The sequence below is a fragment of the Perna viridis genome, chromosome 2 (genome assembly GCF_037379345.1).
Source record: "Perna viridis isolate PV_CMFRI_1.1 ecotype Kerala chromosome 2, ASM3737934v1, whole genome shotgun sequence".
NCBI classification, from domain to species: domain Eukaryota; kingdom Metazoa; phylum Mollusca; class Bivalvia; order Mytilida; family Mytilidae; genus Perna; species Perna viridis.
Window position 1 is genome coordinate 64202464 of NC_142446.1, and position 20995 is coordinate 64223458.

The 20995-nt window shown below is 34.2% G+C and overlaps 3 protein-coding genes across 4 annotated transcripts in view; 1 reads left to right on the forward strand and 2 right to left on the reverse strand.

Annotated features, from left to right (window-relative positions):
- LOC148626456 (uncharacterized) overlaps positions 1–3710 on the forward strand; it is a 23075-nt gene extending 19365 nt beyond the window's left edge. For both annotated transcript variants that reach the window (XM_088570477.1, XM_088570476.1), the window contains exons 16-21: positions 47–88; positions 455–566; positions 1157–1306; positions 1811–1864; positions 2212–2360; positions 2770–3710. In XM_088570477.1, coding sequence (XP_088426603.1) covers positions 47–88; positions 455–566; positions 1157–1306; positions 1811–1864; positions 2212–2360; positions 2770–3037 — 775 coding nt within the window. In that variant the 3' untranslated portion in view covers positions 3038–3710. The remainder of the gene's footprint in view (positions 1–46; positions 89–454; positions 567–1156; positions 1307–1810; positions 1865–2211; positions 2361–2769) is intronic.
- Positions 2600–8723, reverse strand: LOC148626457 (heavy metal-binding protein HIP-like). Its single transcript, XM_088570478.1, has 4 exons — positions 8303–8723; positions 4953–7143; positions 3761–4533; positions 2600–3418 (listed from the first exon to the last, which is right to left on the reverse strand). The coding sequence occupies exons 1-2, from the start codon at positions 8637–8639 to the stop codon at positions 6746–6748; spliced, it is 735 nt and encodes a 244-aa protein (XP_088426604.1). The 5' UTR covers positions 8640–8723; the 3' UTR covers positions 2600–3418; positions 3761–4533; positions 4953–6745.
- A 2169-nt stretch (positions 8724–10892) lies between these two features.
- Positions 10893–16481, reverse strand: LOC148626458 (cerebellin-1-like). Its single transcript, XM_088570479.1, has 2 exons — positions 16164–16481; positions 10893–11319 (listed from the first exon to the last, which is right to left on the reverse strand). Exons 1-2 carry the CDS (start codon positions 16414–16416, stop codon positions 10922–10924), a joined length of 651 nt encoding a protein of 216 aa, XP_088426605.1. The 5' UTR covers positions 16417–16481; the 3' UTR covers positions 10893–10921.
- Between the last annotated feature and the right edge of the window lie 4514 nt (positions 16482–20995).

Consider the following 20995-nt stretch of genomic DNA (forward strand, 5'->3'; position numbering starts at 1 on the left):
TTGCAGAGTACAGTCATTTACATGTATATTTTGCTATCTTTTTCAGCCACGACAAAATTGGCCCAACAAGAATACTTGAGATTATCAAGTAAGCACAACGTTTCTAAATATAGTATACTTAGTATACTGATTTTAATCCTTAGCTATTTTCTGTAACTATGAGGATGTGTGTAAACACCTGAAAAGAACTTAAAGCTGCATTTGTATAAAATGCTTTTAAAATGCCGGTAAACCATGTCGAAACCATTGAAATAATTGAAAAATATTTGAAAAAAAAATTGAATAATAATTGTAAAACATAATATAATTGGTATTTTAAAATATAACTGTGTCATATTGTACACATGTACAGTGTACTCCAAGGCATAAATCAGAACTTTTAGGTCTTCATAAAATACCATCCAGTTGTCTAATTTGTTCCAAATAAAGAGAATATTTTATTTTATTTTTATAGACCCGGTTTTACACGAATAAATCTTCCATATTTTTATGATGATGAGACGATAGACTATATCATAGAGGCTGTTGACATGGTAACCAAGCATGGATGGAAATTACTCCCACTTGTAAGCATTTTTGTCATTTTAGACATTTCTGAAATAGTTAAGTAAAACTCACAGATATAACAAAAGGCGGACATGCACGGCAATGTTCATCACTGGCGCTAATGCTAGAACAAACCAATGCTCTGGATATGCAACATTAAAATACATAGGTGTACACACTATAGGATACTCCAAGGGGTTTCAGGGGTTATAAACCCCATTCTTTTGTTTGATTTTTTTGGTGATTTTTGGAGAAAATCTGGGCAAAAATTAGCAAATAGCCTGAAACCCACGTTTGCAATTTATGGAACCCCTCTGGAATCGCTCCCCCTTTTTCACAATATCTGGATCCGCCCCTGCACACATGATAGAAACTCAGTGCTCTGTTTAATGTGTTGTCGTCACTGGTATACAATTCACTTGCTTAGTAAAGTAATTGCCTATATTTGTGATTAAAATTTCGTAATCAAGGGTCGGTTGATTTACATTTTTGAGTGTTGATTCCACTTTTTTAAAATTCATTGCAAAATTTCGAAATATTCATGTTCTTGATAGCAGTTACAATAAAATTTCATCTTCCTTTAGTACGATTTTCTTGAATTGTATTTTAGTATTATTTTGACAACCATGCCGGAACATGGCACCACAGGGAACAAGGTCATTCAGTATGTAAACGACTCAAAGACATCGAATTTACAAAGAAAGGATTGCAGAATAATTTACAGAGCCCATCAAAATCTAAACAGTGTCCAGCATATAAGGTTAATATTGTTAAAGAAGTCTGTAGTTTAGTTTTACTAAGAGCATTTTTATTATGAGTTGAATATTGTCCTACAATGTATGATGTAAACGAATACTTTTATATACATGTAAGTTTAAAACCAAGCATTTTAATGGTTTGACTGAAATAGAAAAATAGCTGCTCAAAGCCCCCATGTTGATCAGTTACTCCTGCTTATTTAAGGGTGTGTGTTTTAGTTTTATTCTTCATAGTATCACCGCAAACAGTTTATGGATTATTGAGGACTTCAAAGGGAGATAATCGAATGGATAGGTTATATAATTAAATTCATTTGGAGTGGAAGTATTCAATTTGTAAGCTTGCTCACAGCATTCTAGTTATTTTCTAGTTAACCTTGTTGGCAGTTTACATTTGAACAGTATCTAGATGCAATGCAAACCACATAGATACCTCAAAATTTAATATATAAGTATTTTCATTCACATTTCCGAACAGTAATATCATATATCATGGTATATTTTAGGAAGTGTTAAATAAAGCCCAGAAATTGTTCAATGAAGCAGATGGTATTACGAAGGTAATGTAAATCATTGGTACTTATATCCAACAAAATATTAAAATCAACCAATTTTTAGCCTACAAATCTTTCTCCTTTTTCACAATTAGTTACAAGATGTCAAAGAAGGCCGATTTTGTTTTAAAGTCTAGTTTTTTTTAATTCATTCCACAAAGTTTTGCTTATTATAGCCCCTCCCCATACTTTAAAAGTTGAAGGCTTGTGTTGTTCATTGTGTCCGTTCTTCAGTCCACACCTTTTTGTTTGTTTCCTCTGCGAAAAATTATCACAGCCACTCGTTATCTGACAGAAGTTTTATATATGTTGCCATAATCATGAATTTTCATGTTAGTTTATTTCTATTTCAGTCTTCAAGCCAGTCTTATATACCAGACTTCAAAGTGTTCAAAGACACTTTACCTAAAGATAAGAACCTTTACAGATGGTTTCTTACACCAGAGGATGCCTATAAAATTTTGTCGAGTAATGATGGCATGCTAAGGAAAAAGAAACATAAGTAAGTGCATGCTTACATTTTATCGAAATTCTCTTGCCTGCATCAATAGACTTGGCCTCGTTGTTAGGATCGATCATGATATGCAGTCTTACACCATACTTAAGAGCTAATACTGACCCCAGCGTAAGCTGAGTGTCCGTTTCTGATAGTAACTTTCTGACCGTAAGCAGAATAGCCGTCTATCTGATCGTACATGTACACCTTTGTCAATACCTGTAGGTCAGAACTCAAATATGAAATGGGGGGGGGGAGTTTGCTTTCCACTTTTAGCGATACCATTGTACTAAAATTGAAATTCGAATTAAATGACATTTTCTTCTCTATTTTCGTTTTGACAAAATAAAGTTATTGGAGACACTCTAAGCAATTTGTGTAGCCAAATTCAAAATATATTGCAATATAATTTCAGATCACCATTCAAGGCTGTACGAGCAGTGGTTTTCCCATCTATAATTGGGGATTCAACAGACAGATCTACAACATCAAAAGGAAGTTACTTAGCTCGATACAACAAAAAAATGGCCAATTTAAGTGCAAATCAACATTTACCCAAAATAAACAAGGATGTCAGCCTAGCGGCCAACCGATCACTAATGAAGAAACGATATTATAGCGATTCTGATGTCACAGGAGGTTTTGAATTCAATAACACTAAACCTGAAATAAATGTGGAATAGACAAGTCACAAGAGAAATATTGTGGTTTTCACATTATGATTCCATCTCTATAGACATAGTCAATGTCTTTCCACCAATTTGCTAATTTTGGAAACCTCGGTTATGTGGATGGTGATCATTCTGCAATTTTAAATGTAACATTTTTCATTCGATGATCATGAGGTTAGGACCTTTTGATGTCATGACTAGCAATGTATAGGTCTACCAATTGTCTGTTTCTTGGAACTGACTGCAAAATATCCATATATATATAACATGCATTATGAGAGTTGATAAATCGTGCCTTTCGAAAAACTTGTTCATTTCTATATTTTTCATATGTTATGTAGTTGTGTTTTGTTCCTTCATTTTCGGAATTCTGGGATTCTTCATGTCATTGAACTAAGTAATAAAAAAAAACTTTATCATGTCCAGTACCAGACAATGGGATGTTATTTATCCCTTATGATATAAGAATCTTCATAATTATGTAGCTTGTTGCATTTACAGTGTATTATAAATCATGATTATTTATTAATTTATAATCTGTTAATTCAACATGTACATGTAGCTATTCATTATTCATATATATTACGTCTTTCAGCATAATTCATGTTTTTGTGTATTTGTTATTTTCTTTCTTGTTTTGATAAGAATATGTCATGCAGTCAAATAAAAGTTCCAAAAGAATAAAGCACTCTTTGGTCATATTAATCAAATGTTCTAATGCGTTTGATAATTTACCTTATTCTTTATTTTGTTAACTGAAAAATGGGTCGTAATTTGTATTTTTTTTCTTCAAAATTCTCATCAGAGTCGGTGGTTGTTGAATAATCGTCGGTTATTAATCAACTTGATTCACTGTGCTTAAACGGCTGTAACTTGATATGGGGTCGCCTGGCGTCGGTAAGAAACTTCCCTGGTGAAAATTACGATATTATGAAAACATCGCTTACATTTCAATGGAATCTCCTTGACATAAAAAATGTTATTTAAAAATATAAACGAGCACAGTCCAATTTTCGGAAACATTTATATAGTTAGGTTGTCGCATATCAAATTATAGGTCATAACGTATACATCTCAAATATCATTTTTTTATACAGAAAAGAACCCAGTTGGGGTTAATAAGTGCAAAATGATAAAGTTTACAGAAAGTAGGGCTGTTGTATATCTAATGAAAGATCGTCAAGTTTACTTACAAGAATAATGTTGGAAACATCGACAATTGCATTTGACTAGGTTATCAAGTGCAAAAAAACCCAAACTTTTGTAGAAGGTAGCACGTTATGTATCAAACAAAATGTCTTTACGTGTATATTAAAAAGAGATAGTTTTAAAGGGAAAGACCTTACAACTATTTAACAAACAATTGACATGCTAGTTGTCATTATTTGATTTGTGGTCATTAAGTCGAATTCCAGTCACTGTTTCAAATGGAATAATGGCCGTCGGTGTCAGGTGGTCGACGAAATGGTTTATATAAGCAGAAAACGCAACAGCAGGTTCTGAGGTTCCTGAAATTAAAAGATCCTCTTTGTAAATACGTATATCTGTAGATAATCATATGGTTTCAAAAAAGAGATAAAATAGTTAATATTTAGACTTGAAGTTCGGGGAAAATATCTCAAATTCAATTGTAACAGAAAAAATAGATTTGATATTTTCAGATTTCAAGTTATCTAATTTTGTTTGTTGTTCCAGATTCCATAATACCCTGGTTGTCTTATTTCTACAACTTTCAGTGAGAAACCGACATGGAGTTGTCGTTTAGTGTATTTAAAGTACCATAAGACTACAAGTAATAAGGCACCCTCTTTTTATGTCTTTTACACTTAATCTACATTTTACTAATAAGATGCCTCATGGGCATTTTTTCAGAACATTGTTTCAATATTTCTGATACTAAAATAAAGTATGTTGTAGCATTAAATACCCTCAATCAGACGTCTGCTAATCCTCGTGGCGTTTTGGAATTTCGTTAGTCTTTCTATTTTGGTCTGTTGACTTTCAATTATAGTTTGCTGCCTAACATTCTGGGACTGCAGTACAACGATTCTGGATTGTTGTCGTCTGTTTTCTTTTTCCAGTTCGTACGCTATTTGCTCAAGCTTTTAAAGTTTGTTTAAAAGTAATTCATTGTTAGTACCATCACAATTTATAATACACAGATGAAAAACATAAAAAAGCCAGACGATCAAAGTCTTCATTCTAGAAAATACTACAAACTGCAAAGCCCTGTGTACCTACACAATGGTGTATTACAGATTAAGTTCGGCATGTTAGTCGAGATAAGTAACGAGGTTACGATACTTTGTCTAAGAAGATAATTCATATCTCGTTAAAATAGGAGGAAATTTATTCAAGCACCAGTACGAGACTGTACTTAGAAAGGTATATTATCCTTCAACTAAGCTTTCTACTACACAAATAAAGGGTGTCGAATATCTCAACATTCGGATCTACTCGGCCATTTCTGCTACACAAAATGTGTAACCAGAACAGCTGGGGAGTTCCGAATGTATTCCCCCACAATATACATTGTATTTATTTGTACTCGCTTCGAAACAGTCAGATTAGCCCGGGGATCTCTCGCGATCTGACTGTTCCTAAATAAATTTGTTATTCATTGTATATTTATCCGGGTGAAATCTTATTCTGGGGACATCATTTCACATAAATTGTTTATCACAAAAAATTTTCCATTTCTATAAATTATTTCCACAGCTCCGTTTGTGATATAAAGTATAAGATATTTTGAAATGGCTAGCGGTATTCCTAATTGTACTCGTGATATTATTTCATACTATTGAATAAAATCTAGAATTATAAATGGAAAAACAGAATTCCTACAAGTGAAAACGCCCAGCTCGGGTAAATGCCCAATGGACAAACTATACGAATGTAAAGACTAGAAAATATTCTCATCTATAAAGGCAGAATCTAATAAAGAATTTTGCATACAGCAAATTAAAAAAGAAAATGCCAATCCGTGAGTGAAGTTGCCAGCGTTACACAAAGAATGAACTTGGAAAAATTCTGTCTGAAATATGAAAAAAAAACAACAGTAATGAAAAATACGTCATACGACTTGCATTTTCAAACTAGGTCCATAGATAAAAGCACTACAAAAAAGAAGTATGGGTGGAATGTAATCGTCCGTCTGTGCGAGTATCTGGTATCCAGGCTTAATCACTAATCATCATTCTAACGATATCATGGTTAGCTGAAGATGTCCAATGTTGGGACGAACCAGCGTAGGACCGACGATGCTCTTTCCCGTTTACATAGATCCTAACAAGAGTGGTATTTCCAGTATTCCAGACAAAGGTGTACAGACCGTCCCATGGACATGTGAACACACCACTAGCGCCGTGCGTTTCCTTCGTTAGTTGTTACCATTTCAAATGGTATTAAATAATAAAAAAAAGTTCTGTTTTTTTTTTTTTCAAATCCGGTGAGAAACAAAATCACAGCAAATGCTTCTTAAATAGGTACAGAGCTCGGTTCCATAAAAAAAATCTCAAATTGAGATTTTCCGCAGATCCTTCAGTTCTCCTTGATTTTTCGATTGATCAAAGTTTGAGTTGAGGAAAAATTTGTGGGAAATCTCAAAATGAGATATCGTATTAGTCCTGCCCCAGGTCTCTTATCATTAAACCTTTTTATTATGTATATGCGTGTTTGTAAATTACAAAAGACTTGTTAATAATTCGTTTATCAAACTATTCATGTAGAAATCATCACTCCCGAAAATGTGGTATGATGAGGATGAATTTGGCCGTTAGTGTAGTCATCAGCAATCCATACACGGTCACCGACCTGAAGCCGAACAATGTCATGGTTGGCACCATTAGTAAAGTGCTGAGAAGAACCAGCTAATGACCAGCGCCGGGTCTTGCCATTAACTATGAACTTTATCTGAGTAGAAAACCCGGTGTCAACTGCAACGTTCCAAACGAACAGATAGAGTCCACTGCGTGGACAGGTAAATAAGCCGGTTGGTCCATGGAAAGCATTGCCTTCGTTCGTCGTAACCATCTCAAATGGGATGACTGTGTTTGGTGTCACGTGATCAATGGCGTGATTTATATAGGACGAGAACGCAACTGTGGGTTCTATGGATCCTGAAATGAATGATTAAACGATAAGAAATCATCTTCGCTAACATGAAATGTAACATTCAGAAATTCAGCATGTTAAGGAAAATGAAAGGTTAAAGTACATTTAAGTTTACTGCTAGACATAAGTGTTTTACCTTAAGGTAATTCCTTACGTTTATATTTAAGTAAAGAGCTGTCCAAATACATGTGCATTTTGGCTTAATAAACATGAAATTCACACAGCTTTCCTTTCACATTCAAACACCAACCCATAATAAATTCAGATATTGCCAACGATGGAAGTGACGCAAGGTGCAGAATACACTTCCTTTTCGGTCTAAATACGCCATGTATTCAGAAATATAAAAATACCCATGACATTTCAATTTTGCAATTTTGATATTCAGTTCACGTGTTTCAAGAAGTAACCTCCCATCAACAACATAGGAATTAAATTCTACGGAAGATCTAAATGCAAAAAAAAAAATTATATACAAGAAGTTTTTAAAACCGTAATAGGACGTCAAATCCATCGCCAATAAGTTCTACCAGTACCATGTGCAATACAAGGTATAAAGCCTCATGGTTTTGGGGGATTTTAAGTAGCGAACGAATATGGTGAAACGTGACACACGCACCAGCGTATAACCTTAATGCAAAATAGTAAATACTTTCAGAAATCACAAAGAAAGTCTTCAACAAATGTAAACACACCATTATGTAAGTTTTTAAAAGGTCCTGACAACAAAAGTTATGAAATCCATGGTCTATAGTCCTTTCTATATATAGACTGGTATTTTTTTTTACAAAACCAAGGAAACCATAAATTTCTTCCTCTCTTAAATCAACCTAATCTAGAACGATAACTCTCGCAAAATGCCAACATTATATACTATTTAATTTCAAGTGCAGCATCCGAATGTCAAAACAAAGACTTCTTGTCATTTGTAAATGTACGAGACTATTTTCCCGCCATTTTTCCATACTGTACCTCAACTAATTTAAACCTATCAACATCTTAGAGAGGCAAACGTTACAAACACTTTGATGGTTATTTCTTGAAGTTATGATGTATATATACTTGGACAATACAATACAGTAAAATCTCATCGATTTTTTCTTCGTGTGCCACACCTTGTGCATATTTTGATTCTGATTCTTAGACAGAGAAGTACTTCAATACCTTCAAGTAGACGTTTGTCAATCCAGGAAGCGTTCTTGCAATTCGTCAGTCTATCAATCATGGAGTGCTGTCTTTCTATCATAGACTGCTGCCTATCTATCATGAGCTGTTGTCTATCGTTATGGGATTGTAACATATCGATTGCTGACTGCTGTGTATCTATAGTGGACTTCTGTCGATTGATTTCGGACTGCTGCTGTCTATTTTCTGTCTCAATGTTGTACATTTTTTGTTCAAGCTTTTCAAGTCTATTCAATAGTAACTCATTGTTGATTTCACAATTTATAACAAGGAGATGAAAATCCACAACAAAAAGCACGAAAACCGCAATCACCATTTCTGAGATTACAAATTCGAACTTCTTTAACTTTAAAGCTCCTTTATTTATCTCAGTGCGTTTGTTCCTGACGTTTAGATAAAGGTTTGTAAAGATAAGTAACTAGGTTTATATATGTATTATATCGTCCATGAAGATTTATGCCGTGGTGAAACGGGAGAAACTTGTTTTCATGGAGCTCAATGAAGAGAAACCGTTGTGGAACAGTTTCTATGGAGAATAGAATACAAAAGAACCTGAAGTCTTCAAAGTCGCTGATCGTCTAGTAATCTATGCCACTAATTTTGGCTTACTTTCAACTTCAAAAATGGCACAAATGCGATATGCTCTAAAATTGGGTGACCTCCGCTAGAATTTCGTTTCCCATGATATGATTACTTTTTCGTAACCGTGATGACCCGAATGTTTTCAATTAAAACAACAGGTTACCAGGAACCAGATTAAACAATATTTATCAATTAAGGACTTTTAACGAAGCCAATACGTTATATATGGACCTGTTTAGATTATATTGACCGAGGACGATCTGATAGGTCCATATACAACGTATTGAATTGAGCGAAAAGTCCTTAATTTATAAAGATGTTTATACACTATAATAAAATATATAATGAGCAAAATTTTCAGTCAACAAATGACCTTCTTCTGTACCTTACATAAACTGAGTGTGTATGAAAGTAAATGGTATGTGAACACAACCCATTACCTAAGCAGGTGTATACCTGTGACGTTAACAATTTTTATTGACGTTTAACGAAGATCTTGAACACTGTGTTATAGACACATGTTGTGTGTTGCTCTTGAACACTGAACTATAAAGCTAAAAATATTTACGAACACTGTAATAAGAAATTTCAAAATCGGAAGAGCTTAATGTTTTTTGTTAATTCCGTGTGGGTGTAAAACACGGAGTTCTTTCATCCAAAACCCCTCCCGCTTCACTCTGTAGATCGCTCAGATAGATAGATAGATAGATAGATAGATAGATATCGGGACCCTGATAATGTACATGACCTGTATATTCATTGTAACGAGCCCCGTATCTGACGGGAAACAGGGTAATGTTAAATGCTAACCGATCATTTTATCTTTTAAATTAATATAAACTTCCCGTTCTTATACAAGTAAAACCACATGTAGAACACCTACATGTGTACGATATTTAATGGCACCGATCAGCAGCTGAATGTGGAGTAGTATATTATAATTGTGCAAATCACATGCGAATGTAAAAAACCGAAATTACGAGTTACGTGTGTTGCTGTTAATAGATATTATTTATATACTAAAACGGAAACTCAAGAAAGACATTAATTTCGCTCTATTTTTAGGTCCCATCAATGAAATAAAGGCGTACTGTAATAATGAAGTTGTGAATTAATACACTTAAATATTATTTTCGATGGGATATGAATCAGAAAACGAAAACGGCTACTGTTATATTCAGCCTTAATGTTTGGCACGTATATTCATCATTTTATCGGATAACCGGATTAGTCTTCGCTTGTCATTTTGCTTTCATAGCAATAAAAGGTTAAAGTCAAATAAATAAATATTTTATTTTTGACTGGGCCGCCAAGTAGCATTAAGTGTATTTCTTTTACGCTAGGCCTGTATTTATGGCTATCATATCTGTAAATAAGGTTTTTTTTATAAGACATACATATTTTGAATTTGAATTTTAAATAGTACTGCGCAATTAAATAAAAACGTTTTTGAATAACTCGTGATAAAAAGTTATAAGAAGTGAAAAAAAACAACACTTAGTATAGCTAGATGCATGTTGAATCACAGTTGTTAGAAAAGAAGTCTTCAAAAGGAGCCATTTTCATGTTTTTCAAGGATTCTCAAAATTTTAAGGAGCCTTTTGTTAACAAATCATATAATTATCTTTTATGTAAAAGGGGTCATTTTCAGTCAGAAGCGGCAAATGGCTCATTACCCTCTGGTGCGCTGGGCTTTGCGTAGGTGGTGTCACCATAGATGACACAGCGGTACGAATTTGAGTCCCGTTGAAGGAATTGCCAAAAAATCAAATTTGCTTTGCAAATTTGACAGTTTTCGCGATAAGAATTTTGCAGACCCTTACACACTTACATGTGCAAAACATATGTTATTTTCTCTTTATCGATTATGATCCGGAATAGAGTCTATCGTCACATTATGAGACTTTTATACATGAATGTTTTTTCTTAACAGTAGAAATGAATATGTTTTCATTTTCGCTACCAGATTCATTGAAATACACACTAATAGTCCACAAAAATATTTATTTTCAATCTTCAAGGGAACAGGTACACCCCAGAGAAGGTTGTGTGATGCGGATGAATTTCACCGGAGGTACGTTCATTTGCAATCCATGCTTTGTCTCCTTCCTCCAGACGAACGAGGTCGTGGTTTGCTGAACTAACGAATGCAGCCGTTGACGTTGCATAGGACCAGCGGCGGGTCACACCGTTGACTACAAAGTTCACTTGAGATGTGTGTCCGCTGTCTACGGCAAGGTTCCAGACAAACAGGTACAAACCACTCTTTGGACAAGTAAACACGCCACTGGGACCATGAAACGCATTTCCCTCGTTCGTCGTTACTTTTTCGAATGGGATGATAGCTTTTACCGCGAGATTGCTTACAAAGTGGTTGATGTAAGCCGAAAACGCTACTGGAGACGAAGGTGAAACTGAAATATAAGAAAATGCTGAAATAATGATTTTTATACTCTTAATAAGTTATCATAGACATATTTTGTCCTTCTCGCTTGATCCACCACTGATTTCGTCAACAAACTTTTTCTTATTTTATTTTGGAAATTTAACCATTACAGCCGGCCCTTTGAAAGTCATTTTGCAACCGTTATAGTCAGTTCGTTTCTTCGACGCAGTCGGTATAGTTTCGCTTTTTACCCTTTGACCTTAAGGACGCTCTTCTGTGGAAACGCAAGTCACCTGATCGCAATTCTGTATTCCTAATGGCCAAATACTGATAACTTAATGGCGTTAAAAAAAACTGTATCGAAATTTTGAAGTTGCGTTGGAAAAAAACTGTAACAGTATCGAATTTTAATTTGCGTGCCATGTATTATTTTCTTGAAGAAATATAGAAACTTAATAGTAAAATTTTACTGCGTCGGCTATCTTTTTTATCAATTTAGATCGAAGATCAGAATTGACATAGCAGTCGCAAGAGTCTATAGATTTGTAAAGCCTGTTAGTATCTGCAACTATCTCTTACACCGCCACAGGAAAATGGTTCCACTGACATACCCCGATTACGTTCAGATGCAAACACTCAGGTCCTCTTTGTCATTATTTCTATAATAACATGGTTTATTCCATGTTATTTACGCCAATAAACAAAACCAATAAACAATTCTTAGTTGGAAACAAATATGCTGATTAATTTGGTTTCCAATTAAAAATCTTTGACCTCTAGCCTCTTATCAGTTCTACGCATTTTGATTTGCCAACACCAGGTAAAATTATTTTGACTGCGACAATATGTTTGATTTGTTCAAGACCGTTTCATCAAAAAACTTTATCGATTTCTTACGGGACATCGGTTTATTTAATAAAATCTAAATTTTGATACTTGTCTTGATTTTTCAATATTTTAATGTTTTATCAAAGTAATGTTTCTATGTATATTTTATGTCTTAGATTTACGTTTTACGTACCTTTTTATATGAAAATAGTTTTTTGTTTTAATTTTATTATTTTATGAAGAGAATTTGATCTTGCTTTTAATATTTTCCTTACATTAAATGTTCTTACCGTGATATGGCCCTGGACGCCGAAACGGCATTAAAAACATTAACCAATCAATCAATCAATCAACAGATTTTTAGTACGATCATCGGAAGGAGATAACAAATAAAAGTAGAACTTTGCTGAGACGGTGGGTTAGAAATTTTAATAATCGATTCTCTCAAAATGGTGTTAGGCTACAGTCTGGTGTGATTGTTATTTGTAATTTTCTATATAAGGTGTCTATGCGACAGTTTGTAGCAACTGAGTTATAGCTTATCAACTGCGAATTAGTTAAAGCTAGATGAGAGGTGCATTTATTTGACACTATCCTAAGTGCCACCACACTCCAAGTAACCGAATGCTTATTTAGTTTGGGCATATAATTTTGGTTCCGCAATGAATGAACTTAGGTGCATAACAGGCGAAACCTAAAATCAACAAACCCAAAACTCATCCATCCGCAAAACTCACCCCCTAAACTTAAGATTTCAAGGCTGACTTCCTGGTGGGATTCGCTACCTTCTGTCAGAAAATCATATTTATTCCATAATTTAGCAAGGAAAATGGTCCCGAAATTTTTCAAAATCAAATTGATTCCCGGTGACTACCTCTTCAGCGGAGGTAACATGAAACGGAGGTTTAAGAACCCTTCCTCTGTAATTAACCAAATTTTCTTCAATTTTGTCATCAATAATCTCTAAAGGATCAAAATTCAAATCTACTTCCCAATCAGGAACGACTAAATTAAATTTAAATCTCTTAATTGGGCCTTCCTACAAAAAATGAAAACAAAATTTAACTATTACAGAGAAAAGATTTCAAACCTCCATCCCACGTGACAAAAGCCACTAAATGATTAGACATCCTTCCGAATGAAAGTAAGACAATATGCATTAATATGAAAGAAAACAGATTATATCTGACGAAAAAAGATTGGAACATTAAAACTCAGTATATACAATTTATAACATATACAAATAACAGTCTATTCCCTCTTCATTTTCAGACAGTTATTAACAAAGTGTGCAGTTTCTTTACAGAAAAAAACATGCACATGTTATCAAAATGTCCTAGCTACAAAAATCAATATCAAATCTAAACAAAATTTCAAATGCCCTCAAACCAAGATCAATAGTACTAACCGTTGCAAACATAAATCAAAGTAATCATATACTGAATCAATTTATATCGATCCTTTGAGTTTTAACGCCTAAAATAAACATCATATTACAGAAATATAGGATAAAAGGAAAGTACGGGAATCGAATTCAAACTTTACTCAACATAAGGCTATTTCTATAAATGGTTAATGCTGAATTCTTTGTTTTATTTTTGATTTCAGCACTAGATTACGAAAGACATTTTAAAAACACACACATCAAAATTCATAATGCATCGTAGCAGTGCGCCATTTTGCGTAATATTCAGGTTCGATATTGTTTTACATGGAACGCCTAGATGAATGAACACAAAACTCTCCGACATAGTGCATAATTGAACTACAAACTGCTAATTAGCCATTACCAGTTTTTTTTCTTAAATTTTCAGGTCGAAATTCAATTCATCGAACTCCAGGCCGAAACTGTCTGTTAAATTATTCAAACTTAAGCCACAATCATTGAAATCATGTCTTTTAAAATATGTTCCTCTCAACTAGATACATTTCTCAGTTGATAAGCTTTGTAGCTAAAATGCTACTATTTATAGACACCTGTGTGTCATGTAAAAGCGCTGAGTTTCTGGACACCCTATCCAGAGAAACGCACATTAACATAAACGATATAATCACAAGGACTAGCTCCCAATACCAAATATACAGCCTGACTAGTATATAACATGAAAAGGGGGATCCCAGATTTGGGAGTGACTCGCCTCAACTCATTTCCCACTAATAAAATCGAACATATTACTATTTAATGCTCTGCAACCAATCTAATAAATAAACACAGGTTCACCATCAAATACTTCTTATTATATACAGACGGGTTGCATATATGATAGTGAGCAAGCCCCTGTGATATAACTTCACCAATCATGACAGGAGCAGGAAACATTAGACATACACTTTTCAAGCCCTGGAGCACCTACAGCTCTATTTTAATAGCAAACACATGGCCAAAATAGCTAAATAGAATGATTATTGCAAAAAGCAATAAAACCAGACCAAAACAAAATGACACAATTCCCGAGAATTGCATTATCAAAATTTCTATGCCATCGTCTATGCAAAGTTTCATTTGTGTTTTCCATCTCCGGGCTTCCGATGTCACAAGGCGATTACCTTAATAAAATACACGATACAGTGAATGATACATCAGGATGGTCACGGGGGTTGTACTACCCTTTTGTAACAAAAATGGCCAAAAGATGAGCGGCAAATAATAGCCCGAAATCCCTTTCTTTATACAAGTTTCTTGATCGGAACAACTGCCCCTTTTATCCGTCACTATCATGACAAAATTGAACTGATATTTTGACATTATTGATTAAATCCAAACAATTAACAAGGCACTGTAAATCATTCAACATAGCACAAAATAAAACTACCGAGTTGAATAAAATATTAAATATAGTTATTACCGTATAAATTCTGGGAAGTTCCGGTAAACTCAATCAAAATCCAACTATTTCAACCAACCCTCCTCGGGCTAAAAACATATAAAACCAACCCTCCTCGGGCTTAAAACATATAAAACCAACCCTCCTCGGGCTTAAAATATATAAAACCAACCCTCTTCGGGTAAAATGAATTAATAAGGAAAAAATAACCCTCTTGGGTTAAAATATACACTAACGAAATACTAACCCTCCTCGGGTTAAAAAATAAAAAAATATCAAACACTAGCCCTCCTCGGGTTCAAATATACATTAACGAAATACTAACCCTCCTCGGGTTAAAGCATAAAAAATAATGAAACACTAACCCTCCTCGGGTTGAAAAATTAAGAAAGGAAACAACCCTCTTCGGGTTTTAAACAATTAAACAAATTGCAAAACAACCTTCCTCGGGTTATACTCAAACCAAATAAACAATAGGAATAAAATAACTTACCTCAATATTAAGCGACACGAATTAAAATTCATGAAATGAAGTCCACGTGCGGCGCGAAAACTCTATAATAATGAAGAGAGGACAGATAAGACGATCTGTCCTCGTCGAAAGCTGTTTGAGAAGTAAATGTGATTAATCATTCTCGTTACTTCTCGCGTGATGTCGCTTAGGATAATGAGTAGGATTGATTTCAAACCATAGGTTAAAGTAGCGTGTTTTTGTGTGTAAATGCATACATTAAAATGTGTTCTTGAAGAATTTTTTTGTGCACCCTCCCTACATCTTTGGTGATTCTCTGAAGCCGCGACTGTCATCTAAGCGTTTTATATAATTAGACAACAAAACCGGAGTATTACGCAAATGGGACACTGTAAGATGCCACGTAATTTTTTGTACGATGCAACAAGCAATCCACAACAAGCTTGTGTTAAGATACGTTTGAAGTCGGTCCCGGTTCTTTCTTTTTATCTCAAGTTATCCCAAATTTTGAAATTTGACGATTATTTGAGGCGTAACAATCGATATAAATTGATCCAGTACATGAGTACTTTGATTTAAAGATAGTACTTGTTAATTGTATATTGTGAAGAACCAATATTAATGCTTGCGTTTTTTCATTGAATGCTAGTACAATGCTTTTATCAATTTAATTGCTTGAGTTATACTTTCTATATCAAATTTTCTGCAATGTGGTAATACATCTATGAATAATAAATATAATTATACCTGATATACGTTTTTGTAGTGGCGAGCTTTCTCTCTGTGTGGCCAGTCTGTCAATTTTTTCTTGCTGTTTGGCATTTTCAAAGTGTAACTGCTGAATTTCCGCTCTGTGGTTTCCAATGGTTTCAAGCAAAGTCTGTTGTGTCACTTCCAGGCTTTCTATTCTTTTCAGCAGTTTTTGAATGTCGGTCTGGTCATCGCTATCAACAATCTGCACAAACATTAAAAGAAAAGTAAGAATACAGATAGAAACCATAATGGTATCAGATTATAATTGTTCAAATTACATATGATCTATGTCGCTTTATGAATAGTTTAGATAAGAAGTATACAGTACATAGTATATCTAAACTTCACAATTATGGGTTACTTGTCCGGTGTGATTGGTATTCCGGTCTAATCACGGTAACACCAGCTTTATGTGTATAGACAGTAAGGCTTGATTCGGTGTGAAAAAAACTAAACGATAAATTGTGACACGCAACAAATGCACCAGTGTATAAATTTCAAGATGCCTTCAGAAGTCACTATAATGTCCTCAACAAATGTAAACAGTCACCTATACTCTGAGAACCCCGACAATAAAAGTTAAAAAAGACCAACGGTAGATCGCGCGCGATTGGTCTCGTCAATGCCGGTAATACTTTTGTTAACCCTGACAATTCCTAATAATTGAACAAGTTAAAAAGTAATTCATAAACGACAGAAAGACATGGGCAGGCGCATGAAAAATAGTTTTAAAGGCCTCAGCCATCCTCCTTTAATGTAAAATTGAAATTGGACAGAAACAACTAACAAGTAATGTTTTATAACAAATTTTTCGAACTCTTATATACACGTGTATCACAAATCAGAAGGACATACTAATACATGAAATGCCAAAGTCAAGAACAAAAATAATGGAAGATGACACATAGCATAAATGAAAGCACCAAAAGGACGTGGAGAAATACTGAACTCTATAAGAAGTTAAACGTTCACAACGAAGTATTTTTAACTTCCGGGGCTTAAGATAATATCCAGTGACGATAAAATCCCAAAAAGGACATTGTTTCCGCGCAAGTACGATCCGTCCTGGTGTTAAATGAGGGTGGAGGAGTTGAATTAACTCACTTAAAATTATAATCTACTATAGAGACATGTATACCAAATTTCGAAGCTCTGCATCGAGACGTTTCAATGTTTTAGTGTTGAGATAGCGCCATTTTCATTTTACATTTTGTTCCATCCCATTCGTGAAAAAGACGAAATTTATCACACTAATGGAAGTAATCCAATATCTTCTCTAGGGTTAAGTTCTACGAGTGATAGTTAATATAAAACGGTGAGATGGAAGATATGACTTGTACAGTATTCCATTCTCTCTGATGCATGTTCAATAAATTGTTTTCTTTGAGTTGAAGCTCAAGGCTTCGAGGTTGTAAGGACCAAAATATACCAAAACATAAAATAAAAAATACCAACAACCTCTGATGTCAACTGAACCATTTTATATGGCAACCATAATTTTCAATAAAGAGTATTTCGGAATCCCTGTTTGAAGCCGACTACCATAAACTGCCTTTAATATTTTTATTCTCATAGAAATTAAATCTTTTGTAATAATCTTGCGTTAGAAACTTCTTTAAGGGCGGACCAATTTTTAAGAAAAAGAGCGATCCGATCCAAAAAATGTGGAAAGGGGGCTAACAGGCTATTATTTGTTCACTTAGTAAATATTTTCTTAAAATTAACAGTTTTCCATTAGAAAGAGCTCCAACCCCTGAATCAGCAACTGTTCTTGGAAAATGATGTTCGTTGACAGGCCGGAGGGTATAGAGATATGTCGATCGTACTTCTACGTTCAATCAGGTATTGGACATAGGAGACAAAGTGTTGAAGCCGCGTTGTGCCCACCCTACCTCTTAATCTAGTACGAATTTAATAAATTTTGACGTAGTCGGTAATAGTGTAAAATTACACGTGCATGTACTTTAAACTAATATCCAGTTTCAACTGCACCTTTAATACCAATATTTTTCAGGCGAGGTATAAGCGGCCTTTCGACACTCTAGTTTGACTTGCTATTTTCAATACTTTACCTTGAAGATGGCAGCTGTCAACCGCGGAAAACGATAACCATTTCAATTGTTTGTTCAACTGGATGAGCACAGTGAAAACAGGGAGTTTCTTTCTATTTTATGATTTATCAATACTAATTCTAAAGCTTAGAAAATAAGATCAGTTATCAAGCACAATAATCGTGTAAATTGATATAAAGAAAAAAGTTAAACTCCCGTGGTTATATTTGATTTTTACATAATATCTCACGAAACACAGATTTTCCGATCATATTTTTCTTATGTGATCGATGAAAACTTTCAATTACAATGTACTTCTATTAAGGCATGTCTAGATCCAAACCCAAGTCGATATTAATGAATTAAATACAAGAAAACTTGGGATAACCGAAATAACTGGGATGGGAACTTTTTTTATCAATTGGACAACTTTCTGGAGTCAAACTTTGGTTGAGATACATGTATATTTAGGTCCTGCCTTTTTTCTCCGACGAAAAGCGACGCAATACATGTATTATTTTTTATATCAACAAAAAATATTACGACATCACTAGTTTCTGTCTTTTTCCTTCTTATTGGCTTTTCCAGCTTTATATTTCTTGAAAATTTCAATCCTGCTTAATTTTTATTTATTTCAAATTAGACCCCCCCTTCCTCCCCCAAAAAATGAAATGGCAGTTCCCTGAGGCCTACTTCTACGAAACAGCAAAAAAAACTTCTCAATATGCACACACTAAAACCTGTTTAAAGAGACCTTTGTGACGAGACTAGAAAACATGGTTGGTTAAAATAAGATTCGATTTTAAAGTAAGGTTTGGTTTCACTGTATATTAGCATAACTCTCGTTATATTGGGTTCGGCGCTTTATTTGAACATTCATTTATACCTTTTATTTATACTTTGTAGAATGATGTAGTGGCGTAGCATCATTAAAGCAGTGTAAGCATGTACTTACAAATTATTTTGACAATTTTTTTTTTAGTTTTTCACAACCTTGGCTTAACATTTACATTAATTTCTTGTAACAATCACATCTGGAATTAATATTGCTCTCTATTAAATGTAATTATAATATTTAATTTCGAATTATATAGGTTCAAGATGGAGTTCTATTCAAGAACAGTTCAAATAAACAAGCGTCCGCGTGTTGATCTTGAACTTCATAAAACCTAAAAGGACGCCGTTGACGTTGGGATTTAATCGACGATTCGTAATTAAAACATTATCATCTTCAAGTTATTATTACATGTAAATTAAAATGAAGAGAAGACATCCCTCATCATCATAACATACTTTGAGCAAAGGACAAAGTAAGTTATCATAATACTTTTCAAAACAGCAAAAAACTGCTTCCACAGATACCAACAAAAAAAACAAGGGTTTATAGAACCTGAAATTTTGTCGGAGTCGGATATGTCTGCTCATCCTGCTCAATGTAACACTGAATGTGTAGACAATACGCCAGGGCCTAAATCAATACAGCCACAAAACTGTGATATTGCATCATACTGGGGGAAGGTTGACGACAAACAAAAGTTCTTTCTACTGAAAAATAAATGGGTTGTTCCCGATTCGTTTGTATTAAATACAAAATTTTCCTCTTACAGAAATTCGGGGAGTGATAAGGGGTTTTAATCGAACATGGCTCGATAAACATTGTTGGTTAAGATATTCAGAAAATGTCAGAAAATGCAGTGATTTGTTTGTATTGCGTTTTATTCAATAGTTCTGATCATGCTTTTGTAAGAACCCCTGTAAATGATTGGGCAAATTTGATAACTTTGATAAAACGATGCTTGGGCCAATCTGGTCATGACAAGTGTATTGAAATGAGTGAAAATTTTATGAAAATTGCTGAAGGTGAAAGGGATGATGTTGCTCATTTCAAAATAAAATATTAAGAAACGGGGCTATCTTGAAAAGTATTTTGAAGACTATTTATTCGTGTGGAAAGCAGAATATTCACCTACGTGGTCATACCGAGATAAAAGTAATTTCATTGCTATTAACAAATTTAGGGCAGAAAATGATAGGATTTTGTCTGACCATCTACAAAGCAGTCCCTCAAACGAGTTACGACAGCATATCTTCGACGAGTGTAATTGTGCAAACTGTTTTAGCATAATTTCAGATGAAATTACTGATGTTTTACCGTCAAACAGGTTTCTTTATGCTTGCGTTATGTCGGTTCAATTAAAGAGGGTTGACAAACAAAAACAAACAAAAACATCAGAAGACAAAAAAAAAAGAAAACAAAAAGTATGAAAAACGAGAAAAAAGAAAAAATCAAAGCTGGCTTTGATTCTTTTAATTTATACACCTTCCTCTAAACATTTAACAAGTTTTAAAATGGATGGTCAAAGCTGTTACCTTAATGAAAAAAATGTTATTTGATATGTAATTTGAAAATTATGCTCAGCATCTTGGGGAGCTGACGCGCCCCAGACCCCCTGCTTACATATCTTAAATTTCCGGCTACGCCGCAGAGTTGATCTTGTATTCATGCTAAAAAAATAGAAGAATTAAAAAAAGAAACTGATAAGTTTGTTGATATGGTAAAGTACGCGTGCTTTCCCTATTTATTTATATATATTGAAATGATTAACTCAAAGACCTTTTTCCTCTTGATACACCTTTAATTTGTGTCACTGTTTCTCACAGCTCGAATTTGTGACGGAACCCAGGGAGGGGGTCCCAGGGTTGGAACCTCCCACTCGTGCACAATTTGGGCAAAGTGAGCAAATTACACTTATAGCCTGGACCCCCGTTTTTTTT